The sequence below is a fragment of the Phyllostomus hastatus genome, unplaced genomic scaffold (assembly GCF_019186645.2).
Source record: "Phyllostomus hastatus isolate PE091 unplaced genomic scaffold, TTU_PhHast_1.1 phas_contig_86, whole genome shotgun sequence".
Lineage (NCBI taxonomy): Eukaryota > Metazoa > Chordata > Mammalia > Chiroptera > Phyllostomidae > Phyllostomus > Phyllostomus hastatus.
In genome coordinates, this window is record NW_025333977.1 from 96,863,208 (window position 1) to 96,890,448 (window position 27,241).

The 27,241-nt window shown below is 35.2% G+C and overlaps 1 protein-coding gene across 3 annotated transcripts in view; it reads right to left on the bottom strand.

Moving 5' to 3' along the window:
- Window positions 1-27,241, bottom strand: part of XRN1 (5'-3' exoribonuclease 1) — a 161,142-nt gene that overhangs the window by 101,339 nt on the left and 32,562 nt on the right. For all 3 annotated transcript variants that reach the window (XM_045851055.1, XM_045851056.1, XM_045851057.1), the window contains exons 7-18: window positions 26,590-26,677; window positions 26,335-26,503; window positions 25,524-25,591; window positions 25,071-25,208; window positions 16,555-16,621; window positions 16,021-16,126; window positions 13,366-13,455; window positions 11,474-11,630; window positions 9,905-10,024; window positions 2,885-3,054; window positions 1,649-1,769; window positions 1,451-1,549 (exon numbers count right to left, since the gene is read on the bottom strand). In XM_045851055.1, the coding sequence (XP_045707011.1) occupies window positions 1,451-1,549; window positions 1,649-1,769; window positions 2,885-3,054; window positions 9,905-10,024; window positions 11,474-11,630; window positions 13,366-13,455; window positions 16,021-16,126; window positions 16,555-16,621; window positions 25,071-25,208; window positions 25,524-25,591; window positions 26,335-26,503; window positions 26,590-26,677 (1,393 nt within the window). The remainder of the gene's footprint in view (window positions 1-1,450; window positions 1,550-1,648; window positions 1,770-2,884; window positions 3,055-9,904; window positions 10,025-11,473; window positions 11,631-13,365; window positions 13,456-16,020; window positions 16,127-16,554; window positions 16,622-25,070; window positions 25,209-25,523; window positions 25,592-26,334; window positions 26,504-26,589; window positions 26,678-27,241) is intronic.

Here is a 27,241-nt window from a genome sequence, read left to right on the forward strand (position 1 = left end):
TATCTCTCTCTAAGCCCTAGTTTTTCATCTAAAGATCAGAATACTATAAACAATTTGACTATTTTCTCAATAAAGGATGTACCGTTCTAACTGCACAGAAGGTAAATTAACCCATTATATACAAATGGATGACTTAGGGCCTTAGGGCCTTATGGCCTTAGCTTCATGGAACCCCTGTTGGAAAGGCTGGCAGGGCTGCTCTTAAGTCCTAGTACCACCTTATAATTCTATCATTGTTTACCATTATTCTCCTCAAACCAGGGACTTTCCCATTTTAACTTCTTTATCCCAGTAAACAATAATTATTTTCTAGTTAATTATCCTGGATCTTGAAAGTTCTATTTAGTATTTTCTTCCTTTTTCAACCCCTAGATTTGAACTATGAAATGTCAATTTTATTTAGTCTTGTTCATCTAAATTGGAAATTTTCAACTGGTATGTTGCAAGAATTTTTAAAACATGCAATATCTGACCATTTAGTCAGGGACGCTGACTTCTTTTCCCTTAGATTGTCAAATTAAAACATGACAACAGTCAGCACAACAATAACCATTGGTGTGAATGAAATCAAAATTATACCTATTTTTTGTCAGATTAGCAAAAATATAATTTTTTGGTGTGCCACAGAATTTCTGTAATCAGTTTATGTGTGCCATGAGATAAAAAAAAGTTGAAAGTTGCTGATCTAGATCTATTACCACTTCCACAGTTTATGCCCTTATTACCTAATACTTCCATGACCACAACCTCAGACCTTGAAGACGTTTCCATTTTCTTCCATTTCTCTTTTATGCAATTTAGTATATTATAATGCCACCAAATTAATCTTGAAAATTCCAATTTTAAGATATCATCCATGGGAAAAAAAGTCCAAACTCCTCAGCCTGGTATTCAAGGAGTACCAGGCATAATCTGGCCTCAAACTGTTTTTTCAACCTTATCTTCCACTATTTCCCAACACAAGTCATCTGCTTCAGTCAGGCTTATCTATTCCTTCTCCTTAAATATATTACATTTATTTGAAAAGAAAAAAGAAAAAGTATTAAGAGAAATTTCAGACATCAAAAGGTTAAAAAGAATAAGAAAAGATATCACATCTATTTTTGACAATAATTCCCAGGTCATGTTATTCTTTCACCTATAATACCTTCCCCTTCCTTTTCTCCTCTTTGTGATATTTTTTTTTTAGTACTCAATTCAATCCTATTCTCATCTATGAGTCTGTGCTTAGCTCACATAGCTCATTTCCTTTTCAAAGTTCCTGGAGCATTTTTTTTCTCATTATGTCACAATTACACATGTCCGTTTATTGGTGTAAATGTTTCTTTATTTTTATTTACTGTGAACTTTTGTAGCTATTTTGTTATACCTCTTTGTTAAGCATGCTGCAGTTAGGACAATTTTATGCATAGTAAGCACCTAATAAATATATAATAAAGAAAATACTTACAAGTTCATCTGATTCTGCATTCACTAAGATTTCCAACATCATGTTTTCTCCACGACTGCTCTGCTGGAATACTTGAACTGCGCTTTTCTTCAAAAAAAACTTTAAAAAATTTCAGGGAATTGAATTTTAATTCTTTCTCCATAATCACTTTACATTCAATAATTTTTTTTTTAAATTCTGAACTAAATAGCCACTGACTTTGTGTTTGATGTGTTTCAGAGTAGGAAATCCACAGAAATATAATGCCTTCTGGTCAACCCTGGTTATTTTGTTCTTGCTTATGTCTACATGCCAAGCATCTAATGATATTATTTTATACCTAAAAAATAAATCAAAGCATTTAATTTAAAATTCACACATTATAAGCAATCACAGTTTTTCAGCATTCCCGTAAATATTTTGCAAGAGTCATCTTGCTTTTAAACAAGGCAGTGACAATTCACCCTCACAAAGAAAACAGAGAGCAGGACAATCCAGACCCTCTGTTGTTACTGGTGCAGACACAACCATGGCTGTAAGTCACTGAATGGAAGTTTTCCCCATTCATTTAAAACAATATTTGATACAAACTATATATATAAACAAAACTGTATATAATTAAGTTTAAAAATAAAAGGCCATATTAAGTATATCACAAATTTCCATATCCTCCATCTTCCAAAACCCAGAATGGAAAACAGCATTTTATAATGTGTTTTATAATATGTCTATTCACCTTTCTTTCCACTTAAAAAAATAATAATAATCACTGAGAGATGTTTACTTTTTCTGCAACTCAACAGCCATCTAAATAAATACATTATTGGCAGGAAGAAAAGAGAAGAGAAAAAAACAAGGATGACATTTTAATGAAGAAGATAGAGAAGAAGTGGGTTTGAGGTAAGAAAAGGAGTTCTTTTTCTTCTATTTGGGTGGCTACCCAAAAGTTATAGCATGTCAAAAAATGCTGGGAACAAACTGGCAATGGAAACAAAAATTCACATATCCGCGCAGGCTGCAAACCAAAGTGTTGCAGGTTCGATTCCCAGCCAGGGTACATGCCTGGGTTGCAGGCCATAACCCCCAGCAACCGCACATTGATGTTTCTCTCTCTCTCTATCTCCCTCCCTTCCCTCTCTAAAAATAAATGAATAAAATCTTTTTAAAAAATTCACATATCCTTTTGAAGAATAACACAGATATACACTAAGGAGGAAAAAACTTTTAGAAACTTAACAGAAGATGGAGAGGCAGAATCTGACCAAAGCAGAGAACTACACAAACAATGAGAGAGAGAGAGATGCTATAGTCCTTGGCAAGTTGGATGTAACTCATTATAAATTGACTGTTAATTATAAATTATTTGTTAATTTTCCAAAGAGATATTTAAAAGCTTTTACTTTTGGTATGGGGGGGACTCTTTTCAGTTTTTGAAAAATTATCCAATAACATTACCTTGTGCAACACCGCTCTATAGCAGGGAACCTCTCTGGCCATGGAGAGGGATAGGTGAACTCTGTGCTTGCATCGTACCAGCACATTAAACACTCACTATGTTGGTTTCTTTTCCTCTCTTTTTCTGTGAGGGCGTGGTTACATGTCTCCATGGCTTCCAACAATCGCTTCTGAATGTGAAGATTGAATAGAGGTTAAAGGTATAAAAATTCTGTAATTTCAACATCCAGAATAAATCTTTTCCCTTCAGTATACAGAATTGTGTTCTTGAAAAACGAAAATCTTAACTAATGGAATTCCTTTCCATTTCATCACATGAAAAACTAATGGGCTATTATTCATTGTTTCGAAGGATTTGAATATTGTTAGATTATCACTTGCTCTGCAAATTCCTCTGGACCTATTACTCCAACAGTAGACAGTGAAGAGTGCATAAGAACAACAGAGAATCAAATTTTACATGTGAATTCATTGTTATAATTTATCATAATTCATAGAGCATTAGTCTCTCACTTTACAAATTCTGCAATGGTATAGCAATGTTTATCTTCCCAAATTATTTTAACATTTAACATAATTCCAATCCAAATTGTAATGGTTTAAAATAGTTTTAAAAGACAAAATGATACAAGTGTTCATATGGAAGAAGGAATATGTGAGCTGCAAAAGTAACTGGGGATCTGTCTTACCAGATCCTATCATTTTTTACAAAGCCACTATAATCAAAACATTTCATATTGATACAACAAGAGAACCACAGGCCAGAAAAACAGAAAAGTTCAAAAACAAATACAAATCAGTGTCAAGATCATAGTACTTGAACATTTAAGTAATGCTGTTGTCATAATTAGCTAGGCAGCTGGGGAAAGAAAGCACACACACTCCCCACTTCACACCATATACAAAAGCATCAGAGTAACAAAAAAGAGTAATAAAACAACAACAGTATTAAAAGAAAAGCTGGGAGTATTGATAATCTGGAGTGATAAATTCTTATTTAAGACCAAAAAACCTTAACAGTCTTAAGGGAAAAGACATTTTTAAATTAAAAAAAAAAGTGAAAGACATCACACACAAATCAGGAGACAAATGCTACATTTGGGAAAGAATACTACTACCATACTGGATTGGCCAAAAAGTGTGTACGTTTTTTTTTTCCGTAAAATAAGACACATTTTTCATTTTCACCAATAACTACTGATTTGGCTATTTTAAGTTTGTCAGCTATCTCCCACTATTGGCTTCTAGTGGGTGGAGGCCAGAGGTGCTGCTAAACATCTTCCAATGCACAAAACAGTCCCCAGCAAAGAATTATTTGGCCAAAGTATTAATAGCACCAAGAAACTTGGCAAACCATTTCTGGCACATTCAATCAGTCACAGCACCTTCTTCATGCACTGCACAAATCTTTTTTTACATTTCAGTTACATGTTTATCTTTCTTGAAATAATAAAGCACAACATGCCAAAAACGTTATGTATCTTCTTGCATCTTCACTACTAAAATGACTGCACAAAAATTCACTAATTTTGATAAGTTTTTTTTAAAAAAATGAACACTGATAAGACAGGTGTCATGATACAATGTAACAAAATTGTTCTGAATGACGTTAAAGACAACTAAGCACTACTAGAGCCATCATACGAAACAAACTAAATGGACTTTTGTCTAACCCAATACAAAAAATTGCTAGAAATCAAAAAAAGAAAATGAGGTAAAGGATATAACAGGCAATATACAATATTGTATAGAAATATAGAATATTGTAACAAACTGCAAAGGGCAAACACATAAAAATATACTCAAATTAGAGGTCAGGGAAAAACAAATTTGAATAATAATAAAATGACATTCTTTGTCATTAAGTGAAGCAATGCTATTCAGTATTCAGGATTGGAGAAGCTGAGAAGTGGGTACTAAAATATTGCTGATGTGAATTAGACCAGGGTTCTTGAATGTTCCCATTAACCAAGCAATCCATTTTTGGGAATTTACTTTATAAAAATATAATTTTACTATATAACAATGCATAAACAAACACACAAACAAAAAGGATACATAAATACACAAGTATTTTTACCACAGCCTTGCATACAGTGGCAGAAAACACCAAGATTCACAAGAAGTTGCAAAATTAGCCCCAAGCAACCCCATGTGCCTTTCACCTACTGTTCCCCTTTCTTACACACAGACACAGGACTTTATAAAATCCAGGGAACTGGCATTGGTACAACACTATTAGCTAAACTACAAACATTCAGATTTCACTAGTTTTTATGTGCAGCTTTTTGTATGTGTGTGTACAGTGCTATGGAATTTTTATCATGCGTATGGATTCATGCAACCATGCAGACTGGCATAGAGAACTGTTGCATCATGATAAAAAAGTCCCTCATGTTATTCCTTTATAGTCACATCTTATCCCCAACCCTAACCCCCAGCAATCACTACTGTGTTTCATATTATAATAATTTTGTCATTAAGAATATTACATAAATGGAATCATGTAATACATAACCCTCTGAGACTGATTTTTTCATCCAAGTTGTTTCTATCAAGAGCTACTGCTGAGCAGTACTCCATTATATAGATGTACTATAATTTGGTTATCCCTCAGTCGTCGATGGACATCTGAAGTTTTTCCAGTTTGGGATTACTACAGGTAAGCTGTTCTGAACATTCATATACAGGTTTTTGTGGGGGGCATACATTTTCATTTCTCTAGGATAAATTTTAAAAATCACACTCCAAGAGGTAATTGCTGAGTTCGATAGTAAATCTATGACTAACTTTAAAAAGAACTATTGAACTGTTTTCCAGAGTAGCCTCCTAGACTTTTAGTCCAATAATTATCTATGCCACTCTCAAAGCATTTACAGAGAAGGCTGTAAAAAGAGGCAGGAAGAAGTAAAATCTGGAAAAATTTTTTTGAGTAAAATAGATAACATTGTACCATAATTTCTTGATTTTAAGATACCATTAAATTATCAATCTTTTGGGAAATAAACACTAAATTGAATTTCCATAATTATTTTTTACTGACAATGGTATTTAGTTATATCCTATTTTCTTCTCCAATATCACTTATTTTATTGGGGCATAATTTGCATTCAGTGAAATACATGGACCTAAAGTTTCCAGATAGATGAATTTTGACAACTGCATACATCCAAATGAACCAAGATATAGAATATATCATCCAGTTGATCCTTTCCCCCTCCCCTCTCATCAATTCACTATGTAACCACTGTTCTGCTTTCTGCAAAGATTAGTTTGTGCTCTGTTGTGTCTAGCATCTTTAGCTTAGAATGTTTTTGAGTTCTTCCATGTTGTTTCACTTATCAGCAATCTATACTTATTTTATTGCTGAGCAGTATTTTATTATTTGGATTCACCACCATTTGCCCATTGGATTGTTTCCAATTTTTAGTTACTATGAACAGTTGGTACATGGAATTGCTGGATTCTAGGGTAGTTTTATTCTTAACTCTGTAAGAAACTACCACACAAATACACAAATTATTAGTACTATTTTATACTCCCACCATCAATGTATAAAAATTCCAACTGCTCTACATTCTTGCCAATATTTGGTATTGTGTTTCAATCTTTTAATTTTTCTCTACTCTGAGAGTGTTATGCAGTGTGATCTCAACATGGTCATGGTTTACAAATCTCTCTGATGACAAGCTAAACACAATTTTGTGTGCTTACTGGCTATTTGTATGACGTCTGTCCAGAAAATGTCTAACCACTATTATATAATTGTAACAGTTTTCACAACATCAATGTAACCTGGCAGCCAAGGAGAGTGGACTGGGTTGCATGTGAGTGAACAATGACAACTTCACTGTACTAGTCAGTAGGGGCAGTAGATATGTTGAGTGAGCATGTGCACTGTATGTCCATCACATTCAAAATGACTGAGTGAGTGGAGCAATGAATTTGCATCAAAGTTTGTGTTTCCTCTGCGGAAACTATTTGGATGATTCAGAAGGCCACAGCTTAACTGGTGATTGGCAGTTTCATCATGACAATGTGCCTGCTCATGCATCACATCTTGTGCAGTTTTTGGCAAAACATCAAATCCCCAGGTGACTCAGACCCCCTACAGCCCAGATCTGACACCTTGCTTTTGGCTTTTCTCAAAACTAAAATTGCTTTTGAAAGGGAAGAGATTTCAGACCATTGATGAAATTCAGAAAAATACTATGCAGCATCTGATGGCAACTAGAACTGTGTGAGGTCCCAAGGTGTCTACTTTGAAGGGGGCTGAGGCATCACTGTCTTATGTACAATTTTTCTTGTATCTTGTATTTTCTTCAATGAATGTCTCTATTTTTCCTTTTACATGGCTGGATATCTTCTGGACAGACCTTGTATATCCTGGTTTGTGAAATGGTTCTTCGAATATTTTGCCTATTTAAAAAATTGGGTTCTCTGTCTTTTTACTATTTAATTAGAAGAGTTGTTTATATTAAGCCTGGATACCAGTCCTATGCATGTGTATGTTTTCCAAATATCTTCTCCCAGTATGTGGCTTACCTATTCATTGTTTAACAGCATCTTTTGAAAAGCACTTTTTAAAAAATTTTTGATGAAATATATTTTCTCCATTCTTTTTTTATGGTAAGCATATTTCTGCATCTTGACTAAGATTTTCTCCTATGTTTACCTGAAAAAGTTTTACGGTTGTAGCTTTTATTTTTAGAGCTATTGTGTATTTTGAATTAAGTTTTCTGTGTGGTGTAAGCTATGGACCAAGATTAATTTTTCCCACATATACAGATGGCTATTCCAGCAATAACTATTTGGAAAGTTCTTTCTTTATCCATTAAAAAACCTTGGTGGCTTAACTGAAAATGAATTAACTAGAAAAGTATAGTTCTACGTTCAGACTCTATTTTGTTCTACTGATCTGTCTATTGCTATGCAAGTAACATACTGCCTTGAATACTACAGCTTCATGGTAAGTCATGAAATCAGATCATAAAAGTCTTAAACACAGTTTTTCTTTCTACAGATTGCTTCTGGTTATTCCAGATTCTTTGCAATCTCATAAAAACTTTAGAATCATATTTCCAATTTCCAAACAAAAATCTGCTGGGATATTTATTGGGATTATGTTGAGTCCAAAGAACAATTTGGGAACAAGTTACATTTTAACAATATTTAGTCTTCTATTTCTTGAATGTCACATAGCCCCTCCATTTATTTAGGTTTCACCTCACCAACATTATTTAGTTTTCAGTGCAGAGGGTTTACACATGTTAAATTTACAGTTGTGCAGAATTTAAACATTTTCCATTTCCAATTGTTTGTTGCTAGTATACAGGAACACAACTGAATTTTGTAGAGATTCTATATCCTGTGACCTTGCTAAATTTACTTACTAGTTATAACTAGTTATAACTATTTTTTTGAAGATTCCCTAGAATTTTATATATATAGGAAAATGTCACATGCAAATAAAGACTATTTTATTTCTTTCTCTCTAATTTGCATGCCTTTATTTCTTTCCCTTAATACATTAGACTTCCAGTACAGTATTAGAGAGGAGAGTTTAGAATGGACATCCTTGTCCTATCCTTGACTATAGAGAGGAAATGTTCACTGTTTTAAGTATGTTGTTAGCAGGCTTTTTTAGATGCCCTTTATTTGACTGAGGAAGTTTTCTTAGTCCATTTCTATTAAAATTGGATGTTAAATATTGATAATGAGGTAACCTTATATTTCTAAAATAAACCCTATTTGGTAATGAGTATTATTCTTCTAATATATTACTAAAGCCCATCTGTTTTTATTTCATAAAAAGTTCTTCATCTACTTTTAGGAGGATACTGGTCATAATTTTCTTGTAACACCTTGCTTGTTACTTTTGGTCTCATTAATTTTTCTGTTGTTCATTCACTTTCCATGGATTTCCATTCTTATCATTTTTATTTATGTTCCTTTGGTTTTAATTTGCTACTGTTTTTCTAGCTTCTTATGGTAGAAAGCTTACATAATTTATTTTAAATTTTTTCTTATTTAGTATAATAAGCATTTGAAATCTAAATCTCCCTTTAAGCCCTCCTTTAAAGATCACCACAGATTGTTATGTTGTGCTTTCAATATTCTTCATATCGAAATTTTTTTGGAATTCCCTTTTACTTTCTTCTTTTATCCATGGGTTATTTAGAAGAATGTTATTTAATTTCAAAATGTTTGCAGATCTTCCAGGTATTTGTATTAACTTTTAATGTAATTCCATGTGGCCAGAGAACCTCTATGATTTCAACACTTTTAAATTTATTAAAACATTTTATATCTCAGCAAATAATCTTGGTAAATGTTCCTTATTCACTTAAGAAGAATGTGTACTCTGCAGTTGTTGGGTGTAGCGTTCCATAAACATTAATGAGTGTTAGGTCTTTATCCTCACTATCTGTCTTCTTGTTCTATCAATTCCTCAGCGAGAAGTATTAATTGTGGATGTATGTATCTCTTCTTTCAACTTTAAGAGTTTTTCAGTTTTTGTTTCACGTATTTGAAGCTCTGTTATTAGGTTTATAATATTTAGAATTTTTATGTCTTGTTGATGAACTGAATTGACTCTTTAATCAGTATAAAATATCCCTCTTGATCTCTGGTAACACTCCCTGTTCTGAAGTCTACTTTGTCTAGCACTGAATGGGTAGCTCAGTAGATCAGAGCGTTGTCCCGACATGCCAAGGTTTTGGATTGGATCCCTGGCCAGGGTGCTATGGTGTCTCTGTCTCTCTCTTCTCCCCACTCCCTTCCTCTCTCTCTTTAAAATCAATCAATAAATGAAGTCTTCTTTGTCTAATATTAGTAAAGCCATTCCAGCTTTCTTATAATTAATATACCTAGAAGTTTTGATGCACACACTAAAGAAAAGAGTAGTTAAATCTCATTAACAAAACATAAATGGTAGTTTAAACTCACAGCTTATTAACATATGTGAAACAGTCTCTGATTAAGAATATATGTGCATATGTAACTCTTTCATGCACTAACCTCCTCGATAAAAGGTATAAGCACCACAGCTTCCCATTCCTGTTGTTTCCCATTTAGATCAGTTTTAAAATCAGGTGGATAATATTCTATAATTGGTGAGTCCTCACTGGTCATCAAATGCTGTGAAAAGACACAATAGTGTAATAGAGATGTAAGACTATCAATATAGCTTTTTCTTAATATATTTATAATGTTTCCTCAAAGTTTAAAATTTCTAAGCAAAGCAAAACTAAATTTTTACATTTCAGATATGTTGCAATATACTTGCTATATTTTGATGTTCACCTGTGACACCATTCCCCTGGTTATGTAGCAAAACTATACTTTGCATTTTCATTTCATCATTTCTATCTTTCCTTGTCTTTTCATTCTTCAAGACTCACTTAAATTGTTTTCCCATTCAAACTTTAGTTTATTACACAGGCTTCTAATTTTTAACCTTAAATTAAATCATTTGTTTTCATGTCCTAATCAATTGATTTTATTAATTAATAAGTAATATAAAAACTGTCACCTAAGATAATTTAAAAAGAAAAACATCCTCAAACCCAAGAATCTCTTCATTACTAACAGCAAAGATAAGAAGTCCAAGAAGACATGTTTTTACTAGAGATTTTGTAAGAGAGGTGGAAAACAAAAGCATAAGAATGTCTTCTAAGAAAACAAAGAGGCATATTTCTCAGAATAATATTTAAAATAAGTAATAACCAGTATGGCATGGGCAGAGAACAATCAAAACAGACGTGACTGTAAAACATGTATGGTTGTATTGCTTCACAGTAAGTGAGTATCAATGTTTAATATATCTAAAGGTAGGAAAAAAAGCATCAAAGAAACTTCAGAAGAAACTTAAGGGTGACCAAAGGGACCAGCGTGGAGGATGGGTTAAGTTTCAGAAAGATGAGACAAAGTACGTGCATGCACATGCCCACGTGTGTCTGTTCTAGTTCCTGGGACTGGACGACAGAATAGATTGATGCTCTAACTCTAAGTAGTTCTAAATGAATTCTACCCTCAGAATCAGCTTAGCAGGCTTTGTGTAATTTTGGCGATTCAAATCGTCCCTAAATATCTGCCTCGTTATGCAAAATATGTTAACCAGAGAAAAGCCTTTCATTCCACAGTTTGATAAATGAAATACCTAAAACCCAAATATAAACTGAAATAATACTTTTGTTGAGATAAATGACTTATGAGAATCATATCTATTTTAATAAACAGAAGGTAAAAGAGAACAAGAATGAAATAAGCAAACATCTGGACAAAGCTGACAGCTCCAGATTTTCTCTGACTCGGTTTGTTTCCATCAGGACAGAGACAAACTGCAGGTTTGCGGAAGCCCTGAACACAAACAGGCTCTGCTCTGAGCCGTCCGCAGACTCTGCCCACATCTTTAAAGCAGAGCTCACTGTAAATCAGAAACACTTTTCAAGGGGCTGAAGAACTACTGTATTTGAAAATAAAATTACATTTAGCTATCAAAGAAATCCGGGTGCTCTGTCTCTAGGTTTGGAGGAGGAGCTTCCAAATATTAAAAAGAACATAAAAACATTTAATTCTAAAACCCACCTGGTAACATGTAGGAAGTAAATTTTTGCTAGCTGCTGGAAGTACAGCAAGAAGCTGTTCGAATGGCTTAAAAGGCTTTCCTAGTTCAAAATGGATTTTGAGTGTGCTGATGTTACGGATGTCCGATAGGAAAGGTGCATAATGGTAAGGGTAATACCTGTAAAACAAAACAGAGTTTTAAACAAATGGCAATGTTATGAAACAGGTCAATATTAAGTACGTAAGTTTCCATATTTTAATAACACAACAATAATTCTAAAAAAATTATCACCCATACTTCTACCAACTGAGTATAAGAAATCAGTAGTCTTGAAAAATTTAGGTCATATGATGGAGACAAATGTTGTATTTACTTAATTTTTAAAGTATAGCTTCACACATTTCCAAAATTGAGATGCACAATGTAACTGAAGAATATATATAACATAATGGGTTAGTTCCCAAAATGCTGAGCATGCATTTTCCAATCAATACATTCTTAGAATGAAGTACTGAGGTAATCAGAAGACTCTCAGTAAGTCTGGGCCTCTGCCATGAGGACAAGGGGAACAGTGATTCTGAGCTTACATTGGATCTTACTAGTCAGCTCTAAGGACTCTTATATTTGAATTAGTATCTTATTATGTTTGTGACAAGGATTAAAGTATTTATCAGTCATACAACTATTTTAGTTTTAATACTTTCCCATCGTTAACTATAGGTATAAGTATTTTTAAAAAGCTTCATACAATTTTTTAAAAATATCAATATTCTTAATATGTGACTAAGGATAACCGAAAAAATGAAGAAATATTTTTTATGGTCCACAATTATGGCATATTTGAAATGAATGGAAAAGTTCAGGAGACAGAACGGCATGTGGACTAATTGAAAATGTAAAGACTTTGGAATCAGATAGGCTTGGACTTGATTTTTGCATAGAGGTGGTGGGCTTGACCTTGGAAAGATAATTTAACCTCTTTGAGCCTCATTTGCAAAAGGCAAAGAACAAGGCTTAATTTAAATTGCTGAGAGGATTATATGAGAACATGCTTTTTAAGTGCTTAGCCTTAATGCCAGTAGTATGACAGGAATACTTTACACTCATCCTCTAAAAAAGGCAAATCAAGGATTTTTGTCATTAGAACACTCTTCGAAAGGTGCTGACAATCAAGTCAGTTACAGGGAAGATTTTTTTAAAGGCTATTAGTAAGTGATCTCATAATTAATGTCACATTATGTTGCTTTGCTTTATTTTGCTATGTGGTGCTTTAAAATAAAGCTTAGCACAAGTACTCTGGCAGCAAAACAAAATGAGCCATCTCATTACCTAAAAGTCTCTACCTTTCCCTGCATCATTTTTTGGTTTATTTTTTTATTTGGGTGGTTGGTTTAGAAATGTAGATGGAACATGCTGGAATAGAAGCTTGAGAGAAATGAAAATTTACTATTTCCCAGAAAAACAAATAATTATTTTCTTCTTCTTTACCTTTCACAGTCTAACATTCAAATAATCCATTCTTCAATAATTACTCCTGATAAAAAAATTTTCTCAAACACACAAAATGTAAAAAAGAATATAATGAACAACCCCACATAACAATAACTCTGACCCAATAATTATAAAGAGTTTGTCAGGCTTGATTCATCATGATAAAGAATTTTAAATCCTTAGATTAACAAAGGACTTTTATTATGGGCCATCTGCCAGGGCTGAAAGTATCATTGTTATACCAAAGTCTTCTTAAAGTGTTTTTATCTAAGGAGACATTACCTGCATTTCACTTAAACTTGGCTGTATGTACCTTTTTAAAAAACACTACCAAAAATAGAAATAAAAGCAAAGGAATCTCTACATGAGACTACATTAACGAACCAATAAAAAAAAAAAATTTCTTTTCATATTTCCTCACCAGCTCCAGGACTGAACTCCGTGATAGTAATAGTGCAAAATCCACTGTATTGCCTGAATATAACATGCAGCTTGATCAGCCAGAAAGTCACTGAAAACAGAAAAGAATATTTTCATTGTAACATTATTTTTTTAAAGACAGGACATTGTCTTTAGAGCATGAAATCTGCTGATACCACACTCTGCCTCAATATGTTTTATTTAATCAATGAATAAGCTAAATAAATATAGTCAGAAAAACTCCAAAATATTGTTTTTAAAAAATTCCATTCTATCAGATTAAATGTTTGCTTTATATGTTTCCTAAACCAACTACCAGAATATTTAAAACTGCTGTGCATATTTATTCAATCAATGAACGATGCTTTGGTTTAATAGTTGACAATTCTGCCAATGTAGATTTCCATAAAGTGGCACTACCACTCCCTTAAATAGCTGGGGCGCTTTGAGAAATAGGGGTGGGAATTTTCTTCCTCTAGGAGGATGCCTGAGACAATCACAGAGGGAAATCAGAAACATCTCAAAATCTGGTTATAGCAGCTAGAATATGCTTTGAAAAGTGCTACAGATCCACAGACAATTTTCCCTCCAATACCGTCTTCTTTTTAAAAACTTTCCATTTAAGGGTAAAATAAATGGGGGGGGGGGCGGGGAAAGGGCCCCAGGCTAAAGTCAAAAGTGGCTATAACCTCATTCATGTCTATTACCTAAATTCAGGTCAAGATGCACCTAAATATTCCAGATCTCCAGTGTTTACAGGCACACTCTGAAAATGAAATGTATTACTTTTTTGTTATAAAAGAAATACACCCTCATTATTGAAAATCTTGATAATGAAGAAAGGCATTTTTTATCACTGTATTGCAATTACTATTACATTTTGCTACATTTCTTTTCAGTCTTTTTTATATGCCCAAGCTGTTTTGCTTTTTTTTAATGAGAGTACACTATATGTGTATGTATGGATGTATGTATGTGTATGTATATATGATTTTGTGTCCGGCTTTTAAAACTTGTACTCATTATTGATAATGTAGGCATCTTTCTAAATTTGTATAGACTTTCTGTAAGTACAAGTTTAGCAGTTCTGCAGATTTTGGTATAGATGGCAGAGATGGCGACTATGATGAGGAGGAAGTGAAGATGATTATGATGAACCAACCTCCTTACTGAAAATGTAGATCCATAATTTTTTACTATTATAAAACACTGTAATAAACATCCTTGTGTATAAAAACTTCTGTTTAAGTTTAAATTTTTTTTTATTATTGTTGTTCAATTACAGTTGTCCCTGTTTAAAAGAGATTAACAAGTAGAATTATTGGATCAAAGGGATAAATATTTTAAAGGCTTCTGGATATGTACTTTCCAAAATAATTTTACCAATTTATATTCTCACCAGTAAATAAGGAAGAGCTCTACCACCACTATGGACCAATAATGAACACAACAATTTTAAAAGATTTGTTGATTTGCTAGGCAAATAAATGGTACATTATTTTCATAAGTCTACATTTTAGTATACAGAAAGAAGAGAAATAAAAGCAAAGATTAGTTACCTATCAAATTAAGCATTTAGTGCCAACTGCAGGTACTGTAGTTCTATATAACTGTAACCAAGGAAATAAGAACTAAAGAATAAAAGATTAAAGGTGTAACTATTATAAATATTTTACTTCTCAAGTCTGAAAGGTCCTACATGCTAACGCCAACTGACAAACCTTCACATGAGCTGGTGAACTGTACCTGAATTCCTGTATCTCTACTTACTGGAGGTCAGTATAAATACAGACACTTCTGAAAGATGATGTCTAGGCTAGAAGAAAGTGTGAGAGTATATAAAGCAGTGTCTGAAAGCTTGCCCAGCCTATCCCTGGGCAGTCTCTAGAAAAGATCTAATACTTACTGCTGTATTATATTTCAAAAAGACTAACAATAAAATAGAAAATATCTAGTATCACATATAATAAGGGTACATAGCATTTCATGAAACTCTTATTTTACTAATAGGGAAGCAGCCTCATCTAGTGGTTAAGAGCATAAATTCTGAAGCCAGACTACCCATGTTCAAATCCTGGCTATGCCACTGACTACCTGTGTTACCTTCAGCACCTCTCCATTCCTTAATTTCCTTTACTGTACAATAATAATAATAATCCTACTTATTTTAAATAATTGTTTTGAGAATTAAATGAGTTAACATATACAAATGCCTAAAATAGTGCTTTGCACTTGATAAGCACTTTATAACTATTAATTTAAGTAAGTAAAATGTGACCACATGTAATTCATACTATGGGCTGCAGTTTAAAGTATGAAAGCCACCATTCTAGAGATTAAGCTTTTAAAAATCTTTCAGAGTAGGTATTAACCTAGGGTTAAGCCAGGTAGCCTTTGAGGTAATCGTGATGTGAGCTTGAGAAGACAAAAGCAAAAAACTAACAATTTTCTATTCCGCAATTTTTATCATAGGAATTCAACACATGCCAGTTAATATCACCTTCTCCAAAGCCATACCAGTTGAAAGATTGAGAATAATTTATGAAACCAAAAAATCCTTCTTTCTCACCACCTTAACTATCAAAATTATGCTATTCTACGAAGAACTACAAAATTAAATTTTTTCCAGGTATAATAAGAACTGGCAAGAACGTACTCAGACACGACGTCAACTCCCATCTTCGTCATGTAGTATGTTCTTTTATATTGCCTAAACTCAGTTTCAAAGAGGTCATCATCTTCTGTCTCATCTTCTAAATTGTCTGAAAAAAAAGGCCAGAAACATAGTGGCTAATAATTAAGAATATTTTGTTTTTCCACTTAAAGCTTTGATAAATATGTATGAAAGCATATGTTTAATAAGCTATCATTGAAATCGGTTCCATCCAACATTATTGAATTAGTACTAATAAAATAAAGATATGACAACCATTCTGTCCAAAAAGTAACATTTAAAATGCAGTTTGGAGCCCTGGCTGGGCTAAAATGTAGCTCAGTGGATTGAGCGCGGGCTGTGAACCAAAGCATCACAGGCTCGATTCCCAGTCAGAGCACATGCCTGGGTTGCAGGCCACAGCACCCAGCAACCACACATTGATGTTTCTCTCTCTTTCTCCCTCCCTTCCCTCTCTAAAATAAATAAATAAAATCTTAAAAAAAATAAATTAAATAAAATGCACTTTGTACTCACCCTTAGAAGTTACTGCTTCTTCTCTATTTTTATCTAAAGCAGCCCAACATACAGAGTTTTCCTGGCCCTATGAAAATTACAGATCAATATGAAATTAATGGCAAACTACATTTCAAAGTGAGACATTTCACAGGGATATTTAAAAATATACTAAAAATAAAGGAATGATCCTTAAGTGATGCACTATACAAGTTTATTTTAAAACATAATTTCCAAATTCTGTGTAAATGTTTTTGGTTTCAGGTAACTTATTTTCTAAAGCTATATGTAGAACTTAACATTCGAGTCTCTCAAAAATATGTTATAATTGTCATAACTATAAAGAAGAAATATATTTAATTGCATGTGTTTCATGAGAAAATACTTCAAGAATATTTCATTTAGAGAAAAAGATACAATCAATATCAAATCCTTTCATAATTTATCAAACTTCACATTTCTTTATAAGATACTATTTATTTATTTTTAGAGAGGAGAAGGGAAGCAAAGAGGGAGCAAAATATCAGTGTGTAGTTGCCCCATCATGTGGCCCCTACTGGGGACCTGGCCCACAACCCAGGCATGTGCCCTGACTGGGGATCCAACCAGTGACCCTTTGGTTCACAGGCCACCACTGAATCCACTGATCCACACCAGCCATGGCAATCTTAACATTTATATGCATCAAATTCTGGACTATCTTTAACAAAATATACTTAATTATGATGAAACACAATAATTATAAACGTCACCTACTTTCTGTCTCTGGATCCCGTCGTTCTTGACTCTATTACCTACCCTCCACTTCTAAATTTTTCTCCTTTGCAACTCATTTGCTTTTCTGTAGTTCTTCCATCTCATCATCTCCTTCCTATCTTTTCCTTATCTTGTGATTTCATCTTTTCTCTCCTCTACTTTCTGACTGCCTATCTACTGCCAGTGACTCATTACTGTTCTTCATACTCCCTATCCTCATCATTTCCTTTTCTTCAGGTGAACTAGGGCCTCTGCAAACTTCCTGTGCCTAGGCAGACCCTCCAGCTCCTCTCATTTCACCAGTGTCTCTACTGTTAACCACTTATGCTTGGAACACATGTGATGTTTAAGGACTGAGTTGAGGTGGGCAGAGCCAGTAATTACAGACTGTTATGTAAGTTTCATGAATTCAAGTTCCAAAAAGCAGAGGCTGCCTTGGACAGGTGGCTAAGTTGGTTGGAGTGTCATCCATACACCCAAAGGTTGCAAGTTTGATTCCCTGTCATAGTACATATCCATGTTGCAGGTCCTACCCCTGTTCAGAGAGCAAATGGGAACAAATGGTCAATGTCTCTCTCTCTTCTCATTCCTCTCTCTTTAAAATCAGTAACATATCATCAGGTGAGGATTAAAAAAAAAAAGTTGCAGAGGCTATTTTCTTAAGAGAAACACTGCAAAGTAGAATGCAGCTAAGTTCCACTAAGAAAAACCTATGCAATTAAAGGACTTTACTAAAGAAAAATCAAGATAGTTGCTCTTCCTGGTCCAAGAGTCCTACTTAAAACCAATACAGCAAGGAGAATACAGGAACTCATCAATTTCTGAAGAATACAATAATTATAGGAAAGCTGAGGAAATTTTCAGAAATGGTTTATTTTCCAACTTAACACATGTAAGACAGTCTTTAGACCTTATTAGAGATGTTTTACATGGTACTAGCATATTCTAACTAATTTTATTATTCATTTATTGAGCACCAAACATTTATAAGATATTGTGCTATTAATCACTCAACCTGGCCTATTACAGTATTATATACATGATTTTATATGCAAATTATTTCTGCAGAAAAATCACTGATCTAATAAATGTCTCATAACATTAAATGCTATAAATGTCCACATTTTAAAAAGGTAACTAGAGACTGAAGATGGCGGTGAGGAAGGAGGGGGTGGATTCTACTCTCTGCTACAAAAGGGAGAAAAACCTACCTGATCTACAGAGGAACAGAGCCAACAACCCATTATATCCCAGCATGTATGAAGACAGGAGACCAAAAATTATAGAGGACATTGAAAAACCAGATGGTAAGGAGAGTGCTTCAGGACAACAAGGTACCTAGGACCAGCTCAGAAACTAGGGCAGCTGCAGCCCCAGGCCTGGCGCCCACTGTGTCTGCCACAGGGTTCTTGGGAGAAAGCCGGTCAATGGCTCTCTCCCCTGCCAAACAAGGTTTGAGCAGGATCAGGAGAGACCTGGTTGCTTGAAGCCCCAGAGAGGGGAATAAAGACTAAGTGGCAAACACACAGGGGCTGTGAGCACCTGCAGAGTCTGTGCACACGGGCTGGGGAGAGTTGAGAGTTGGGCTATAAGGTGCCCTGACCAGGTGAGTCCCTGGTCTGGTTGAAGAATTGGGCTGTGGAAAGGCCAGGCCTCTGGAGATGCAGGCTTAAGCAGGAGGAATTTCTCAAAAAGAGAAAGTGAAACAAGAGACGCTCAGCTGTTTGGGGAATTCTCCTGCAGCAGCCATTCCAGGCTCCTCCCCACTGAGCCTCACTGCTTCCCAAGGTAGAACGGAAGGCCCCGTGCACACTCCCGTAGCCCTAGGAAGAGTGTGTACCCAAACCTGAAGGACCTGAGGCAGCCCGGCCAATTGCCCACGCCCGAAACCCGGGGAGAGTGCACTCTGCAGAAGGCCCTGAACACACACCCAAAGACTTGGGGAGAGGACTCTAAACCCACCCCGGTGCCCACATCCACAGCCGCAAGGAGAGGGCACTCTGAGGAAGGTGTGGTGCCCACACCCAAAGCCCCAGGGAGAGGCACCCAGTGTTCACACTGGAGCACATACTCATAGCCTCACAGAGAGTGCATGCCTGAACCTGTGGGACCTGAGGGACCACAGGCTGCTGGGAAACTGAGCTGGAGGCTGACTGAGCACAGATCAGGAAGGGAGAAAAGCTAAACCTATCTACCCTCAGCCTGCTACAGCCAGGAAGACCAGCAAAACCAGTTTCACCAGTTTGAAGTCAGCAAGAGACTTTTTTTTAAGTACTTCTTTATTTTGTTTTATTTTTATTATTATCTTTCAACTCCTTTTCCCTCTCCCTCTTTCTTATTTTATTCCTTCTCCCTTTCTTTCCTATATTGTTATCTCTTCTTCCTTCCTTCCTTTCTTTTTTATTGAATTCCCACAAATGAGACAAAAAAACCTGGAACTGTGAAAAGACCAGAATTGGACCCAAAGAGGGGTCATCCCAACAGCTGAGACGGTGAGAAAATTTCACTTTGCTATTACAGAGAACCTGCAAGTTACTGCATATTTGTATTATTATTATTATTATTATTATTTTCATTATTCTTACATCTTTTATCAGTATTTTTGTATTCCTCTTCTTTCTGTTTAGTCCTCTTTGCTTGGCTGGTTAAATTGCATTGTTTGACAGGTTTCCCTTATTCTCTCTTTCATAGTCTATTGTTAACCTACTGTCTTCCACTTCACTTGGGTTCCATTAGCACAATACTCACAGTCCTATACTTCCTATTCTTGTTATCAGATCAGGTCAGATCAGATGAGGTCAGATCACATACATTCTGTCATATGATTGTTGCTCCATTATTATTGTAAATAATAGCTGCTCCATATACTTATAAATACTACACAGCACCCTTCCCAGATCTTAGCCCACTTCACAATTTCCTGAACTCTACTACTGTTGTGGTTAACTCTATTCTCTCACACATACTGCACCTATTTTCTATCCTTTACCTCAGAATCTGACCTCCTACAAGCTCACTGCTTTCTAGATCCAACTCAAAATCCTTCCCTCCCCAACAAGAGTTATCTTCTTTCCAGCCTTTCTAAAAAGTAGATAGTTGGGTGGAAGATCACAGTTAATACTGTACATAGAAGATAGGAGCCAAAGGATTTCCTATCTCTTCTATACAGGCTACTACTGTAAATATCATAGAACGCACTCTTACTGTCTTAATCCATTTTGCCTTCCCCCTCTAACTGATCACAAAAAAGAGTAGGTAGAAGCAGTGAATACCACGATACCTGCTGGAAGAGAAAATCCACCAACAAAGGAACCACCAACAGAGAACAACATAACAAGGTGAAGGAGAGTGGAAACCACACAAACCTCAATCCAAGACCTATCTGGAAATACAACTAAGTAGTGGAAAAAACTACCCAGAAAAAACAACTGAACAAGAGCAAGAGAGAATCCCCAAAACCGTGTACACACAGAAGAACCAGTTTCAACACAACCTGTCCACACCAGCACAAAATATAAGAGGTGGTAAACAGAGTGACCCTCAGTTAACCAGCTGGTGGGAAGGACCCACCAAAGAAAGACCCAACAACAATCAAAACCCAAAGACAAACACAGAGCCAAAATAAACAACAGCCCAAGACCAGTGACCTCGGGAGATCAAGGAGACGGGACCACTGAATCTCATAGGTATTCTACCCGAGAAGTTCACACCATAAACCAGGGAGTCAGAACAGATCAATTTAAGAAGCTGAGGCTAACAAGAATGGGAAGACAAAGAAATAAACGCCAAAAGAAAGGAAAGGAGGAAGCATCAGAAAGAATGCTAAATGGAACAGAGGCAAGTGAACTATCAGATATTGAGTTCAAAGCAATGGTTATCAGGAAGCTCAAAGAGCTCACAGAGAACTACCAGAAACTACAGGGAATACAATGAACTCACTGCAAACTATGTCAACATAAAAAAGGAAATAGAAAGTATCAACAAGGGCCAAGAGAAAACAGAGAATAAAATTTCTGAACTGAAGAACACAGTAGAAAAAATCAAAAGCAGGATCGATGAAGCAGAAGATCGGATCGGTGAGCTGGAGGACAAGGTAGACAAAACACCCAGGAAGAGCAAGAAAAGGAAAAAAGGCTCAGAAAGAATGAAGAGGGATTAAGGGAAATACAGGACAATATGAAACGTAATAATAACCATATAATAGGGAAATCAGAAAGAGAAGAAGAGCAAGGGATAGAAAACCTTTTTGAAAAGGTAATGATGGAAAACGTCCCTAACTTGATAAAAGAAAGTCACACAAACCCAGGAAACCCAGAGAGTCCCAATCAAGAGGAACCAAAAGAGGCCCACCTCAAGACACATCATAATTAAAATGGCAAAATTCCAAGACAGAGAATCTTAAAGGCAGCAAGGGAGAAACAGGAAGTAACATACAAGGGAGCCCCAATAAAATTAGCAGCTGACTTCTCAATGGAAATGCTTCAATCCAGAAGAGAATTGCAAGAAATATTCCAAATAATGAGAACCAGAAGGCTACAACCAAGGCAACTTTACCCAGCAAGGCTCTCAATCAAGATACATGGCCAAATAAGGAGCTTCCCAGACAAAAGAAGTCTAAAAGAATACACCTCCACCAAACCAGCTCTGCAAGAGATGCTAAAGGGACAGCTTTAAGGAAAGGAAGAAAAAGAGAGAAAGAGAGAGAGAGAGAGGGGAACACAGGTACAAAAATGGCAATGAATACCTATCAGTAATAATCTTAAATGCAAGCAGATTAAATGCTCCAATCAAAAGACATAGAATAGCTGAATGGATAAGAAAGCATGACCCCCACATATGCTGCCTACAAGAGACCCACCTCAAAACAAAAGACCAACACAGACTGAAAGTTAAGGACTAAATTTTCCAAGCAAATGGACAGGAAAAAAAAAGCTGAGGTAGCAATACTCATATCAGACAAAATAGACTTCAAAGAAAGGGCCATAGAGACCCAGAAGATCACTTCATAATACTCAAGGGAAGAATCCACCAAGAAGACATAAACATTGTAAATATATATGCACACAACATAGGAGCACCCAAAAGACATAAAGAAAATCTTGGAGAAGTTCAAGAAAGATACTGACAGCAACACAATTATAGTACGGGATTTCAACACCCCACTGTCGAAAATGGAGAAGTCTTCCAAGCAAATTATCAACAAAGATATTGTGGCACTGAACAATGTCCTAAATGAAATGGACTTAACTGATATGTATAAATAGAGAGCCTATCATCCCAAAGAAGCAAAAACACACATTCTTTTCAAATGCACATGGAATATTTTCAAAGATAGACCACATGATACGACACAAAACAAGCCTCAACAAATTCAAGAAAAGTGAAATTGTATCAAGCATTTTCTCCAACCACCAGGGACTGAAACTAGAAACCAACCCCAAGGGAAAACACTCACAACACTCAAAATCATGGAGATTGAATAGCATGCTATTAAACAATGAATGGGTCAAGAATGAACTTAGGGAAGAAGTCAAAAAGTTTCTGGAAAACGTACAGACAGACCAATGGAACAGAACACAGAGGCCAGAAATAAACCCAAGTCTCTACCGTCAATTAATATTTGTCAAAGGGGACAGCAACATAAAACGGAGTAAAAATAGCCTCTTCAACAAAGGTGTTGGGAGAGCTGGACAGCTACATGCAAAAAAATGAAACTCGACCACCAACTTATACCATACACAGAAATAAATTCAAGGTGGACAAAAGATTTAAATATAAGTTGTGACACCATTAAAGTCCTAGAGGAGAACATAGGCAGGAAAATCTCAGATATTTCACACAGCAACATTTTTACTGATATGTCCCCTAGAGAAGGGGACATAAAGGAAAGAATAAACAAATGGGATCTCATCAAAATACAACACTTCTGCACACGTTAAGAAAACAGCATTAAAATGAAAAGAGAACCAACTGTATGGGAAAACATATTTGCCAGTAATGCCTCAGACAAGGGTTTGATCTCCAAAATATATAAAGAACTCACACGACTCCACTCTAAGAAGACAAGCAACCCAATTAAAATACGGGCAAAGGACTTGAACAGACATTTCTCCAAGGAGGACATACAGAGGATCCAGAGACACGTGAAAAGATGTTCAGTATCACTAGCTATCAGAGAGATGCAAATTAAAACCACAGTGAGATACCTCTTCACACTGATCAGAATGGACGTCATAAACAAAACAACACACATGTGTTGGAGAGGTTATGGAAAAAAGGGAACCCTAATGCACTGTTGGTAGGAATGCAGACTGGTACCACCACTATGGAAAACAGTATGGAATTTTCTCAGAAACTAAAAATGGATCTGCCTTTTGACTTGGCAATTCCACTGCTAGGATTATATCCTAAGAACCCTGAAACACCAATCCAAAAGCACCTATGCACCCCAGTGTTCATAGCAGCACAATTTACAAGAGCCAAGTGCTAGAAGCAACCTAAGTGCCCATCAGTAAATGAATGGATGAAAAAACTATGATACATTTACACAATGGAATTCTATGTAGCAGAAAGAAAGAAGGAGCTCCTACCCTTTGCATCAGCATGGGTGGAACTGGAGAGCATTATGCTAAGCGAAATAAGCCAGGCGGTGAAAGACAAATACCATATGATCTCACCTTTAACAGCAACCTAATCAACAAAACAAACATTCATGCAAAATATAACCAAAGACGCTAAAATTGAGAACAGGCTGACAGTGACCAGAGGGGAGAGGGGAGGGAGTTTCAGGGAAAAAGGGGAAGGGTTTGCAGGAACAAGTATAAAAGACACATGGACAACAGAAAGGGGGGGAGTGGAAACAGGAGGGAGGTGGGGAAAGCTGGGGGGGTTGGGCTGGAATGGGGGTAAAAAGCAGAAAACTGCACTGGAAAAACAATTAAAGTAAAGAATTTCCTTCTGCTGGGGGAGGGGAAAATGGAGGAGGGTATGGGGAGGGGAAAATGGAGGAGGGTATGGGGAGATAAATGGTGATGGAAGGAGACTTGACCTGGGGTGGTGAACACACAATGCAGTGTACAGATGATGTACTATAGAATTGTCCACTTGAAATTGTGTAATTTTGTTAACCAGTGTCACCCCAATAAATAAAAAAAAAGATAACTAATTGGTGGGGAGGGGTGGGGATAAAATACAGACAACTGTAATTGAACAACAATAAAACAATATAAATTTAAGAAATAATTAATTAAAATAAAAAAAGATAACTCATTTCTGGGCTCTTATATTTAGAAATGTTTTCTACACTTTTAAAATAATAGGAGAGAAGCCGTGGCTGGTGTTGCTCAGTGGACTGAGTGCTAGCCTGTGAACCAAAGGTGGTTCAATTCCCACTGGGGGCACATGTCTAGGTTGCTGGCCAGACCTGCAGTAGAGGGTACTCAAGAGGCAACCACACACTGATGTTTCTCTCCCTCTCTTTCTTCCTTCCCTTCCCCTCTCTAAAAATAAATAAGTAAAATCTTAAAGAATAGGAGAGCAAAGGAAACACAATGTTCTTCTTCAAGGATAAAATAAGCAATTGATTTTTAAAGATTAGATTTAAATCACAGGATCTAATAGAAAAAGAGAAACCAAAACAATTTTTAAAATGTATGTACAGAAGAAGAAATGAAAATGAAATGAAGCAACCCCAAAATCATAAGAAAGAAAATGAGATACAAGGAATATCAGTTTTACCTTTACAGGTAAAAAAATGAAAGGACACCTAAAAAAATGAACACCTTTGATTTTTTCTTTTCCTTGTAGTTCTTGGCTTCTTCTGCTGCAACACCCGCCGCTTCATTGAGGTACTTGTTACCAACTTTGCTTTCAAACCACTTTAGGTCCACAAAAACTTCACTGAAGTGCTCCCGATCAAACTGAACAGAAATATTTAAATTCATTTAAAAATCATTTAGGTATGTATGGAAGAATACTAATCAAACTTTTAACATGGACTACTTCTGGGGTATAGGAAATCAAAGAATGTAGTTTTTTATGCACATGGAGACCTTCTCTACTACTCTGAAAATTACAAATAAAAAGCAAATAAATATAATTTATGTAAATTTATTTATATAGAATGACCAATAGGATAATAATTACAAAAAATTCTTCTTCTGCTTTTATGTAATTGCTAAGTGACCACTTACAACAACCCTGAGACAGGAAAACAAAAACTTTTGGTTACTTACATCTGATAATTTCACAAGGTATTTCTCAAATCGAGGTAAGTTGAGATGCCCACTTTCATTAATATAACCTAAAAGAAATAACATCTAAATTTGGACTAAAAGCTGGAAGTTTTTCTAAACAATTCAACAAATGTCTTTTTACAAAATGTTGAATGTTACACTCTATTAATCAGAAAAACACTGTACTGGATTACATGTAACTGGCTCTAGTTTCTATGAACTTGCTGTTACAATAATATACAATAAATATTATCTGAAGCAAAATATAAGAAATTCCAGGTTCACATAATAATAGTCCTCCCACATTTCCAATATATTATAACAGTTATTTAAATTAAACATGGTCTAGAATGTAATCATTTGATATGTTACCTTGAGAAGAAAAGGACTAATATCCTGCTATTCTGTTGTTTTCTTCAGTATCGCCACTGTTTGTGAATTTCCTATTTTAACTGAAAAATCTTTCCTTCATATTAAATATTCTAATGCCGACCCATTCAGAAAAACTGAATTTCTATGTTTAAATATGAAAGAACGTACGTGAAAACAACATCTACTGAGTTTCTTAAACAATTAAAGGCAGAGATTAATTAGGTATCAATAAATGAGACTGCATAATTCTGGCTATTTTCTTAGCTTATGAGCTATTGAAAACTGTAACCTTATAGTTTGGAGCCTTAAATCAAAAGAAACCCCTAATTTTTTCCTACTTTAGTTGTGCAAGTAATAATCTAATGACCTGAGTGACATTTTTAGAGTTAGCTAAGTGCTAAGTTAAAGTAGCCACAAATGAATATTAAACTTTATTTACCTCCAAGTTCTGGCAGGATATTAATATATGTTCCATAAAGAAGAGGCAGTGCATCATGATTAATATGTAAATGAGGTAGATGAGGGATAAAATCATTGCCAACAAGAAATCCCATCAAAATCCAATCATCTATTATCCTTTCAATATCATATTTAAATGTGATCTTGTCCTAGAGTAAAATGGGAAAAAAAAAGTCAAGTCCTATGCAACTTTCTGCATACACATCTTTGGTCCACAGATATAGTTAATACTTACTTTTAACACTGAAAACTCATAGTCAATATATTCCCTCATTAAAGACAAGTGTAAGAGGTGAAATGTGGTTTCTTCTGGTGCACATACCCTGTAATTAGTCAGATGATCAACACAGAGTTAATTATATATATATATATTTAGAGTTAATTATGTTTTTAAGGTTCAAACTTAAAAATGTAGCAAGACTTAAAATAAAACTTATCATTAGAAGACAATTTTTGTATTCAACGCATACAATTTACATGTAAGCTGCAGGGTAATGTAAAGATAAAATATAACTGCAATTACAATACATACAGCATAAATTTAAAAATAATTAGCTTACATTATGCTTTCTGTGGAAGGATTCTGAGAATGAAGAAAGCCTAAGTAACACACAGTAGATGTAAGAAACCATGAGGTCTGGCCCATTTAAGACTGTCCACCAGCAGACAGCACACAGATAAGTTGAGTTTATACTTTTATATGTACTGCAGTATAGTCCAAGGCTTCAATGGTGAGGAACTATTGGAAAGGGAACTCAAGAATTAAAGATTTTAGCTTCAGTTATAGTTGACAGGCTTAAGTGATTAGTAGCATGTGGAAAGCTATAATTCCAGGAACTGGAATGCATGACACCAGGAGATTGACAAGCAAATCAACCTTTTTGCCC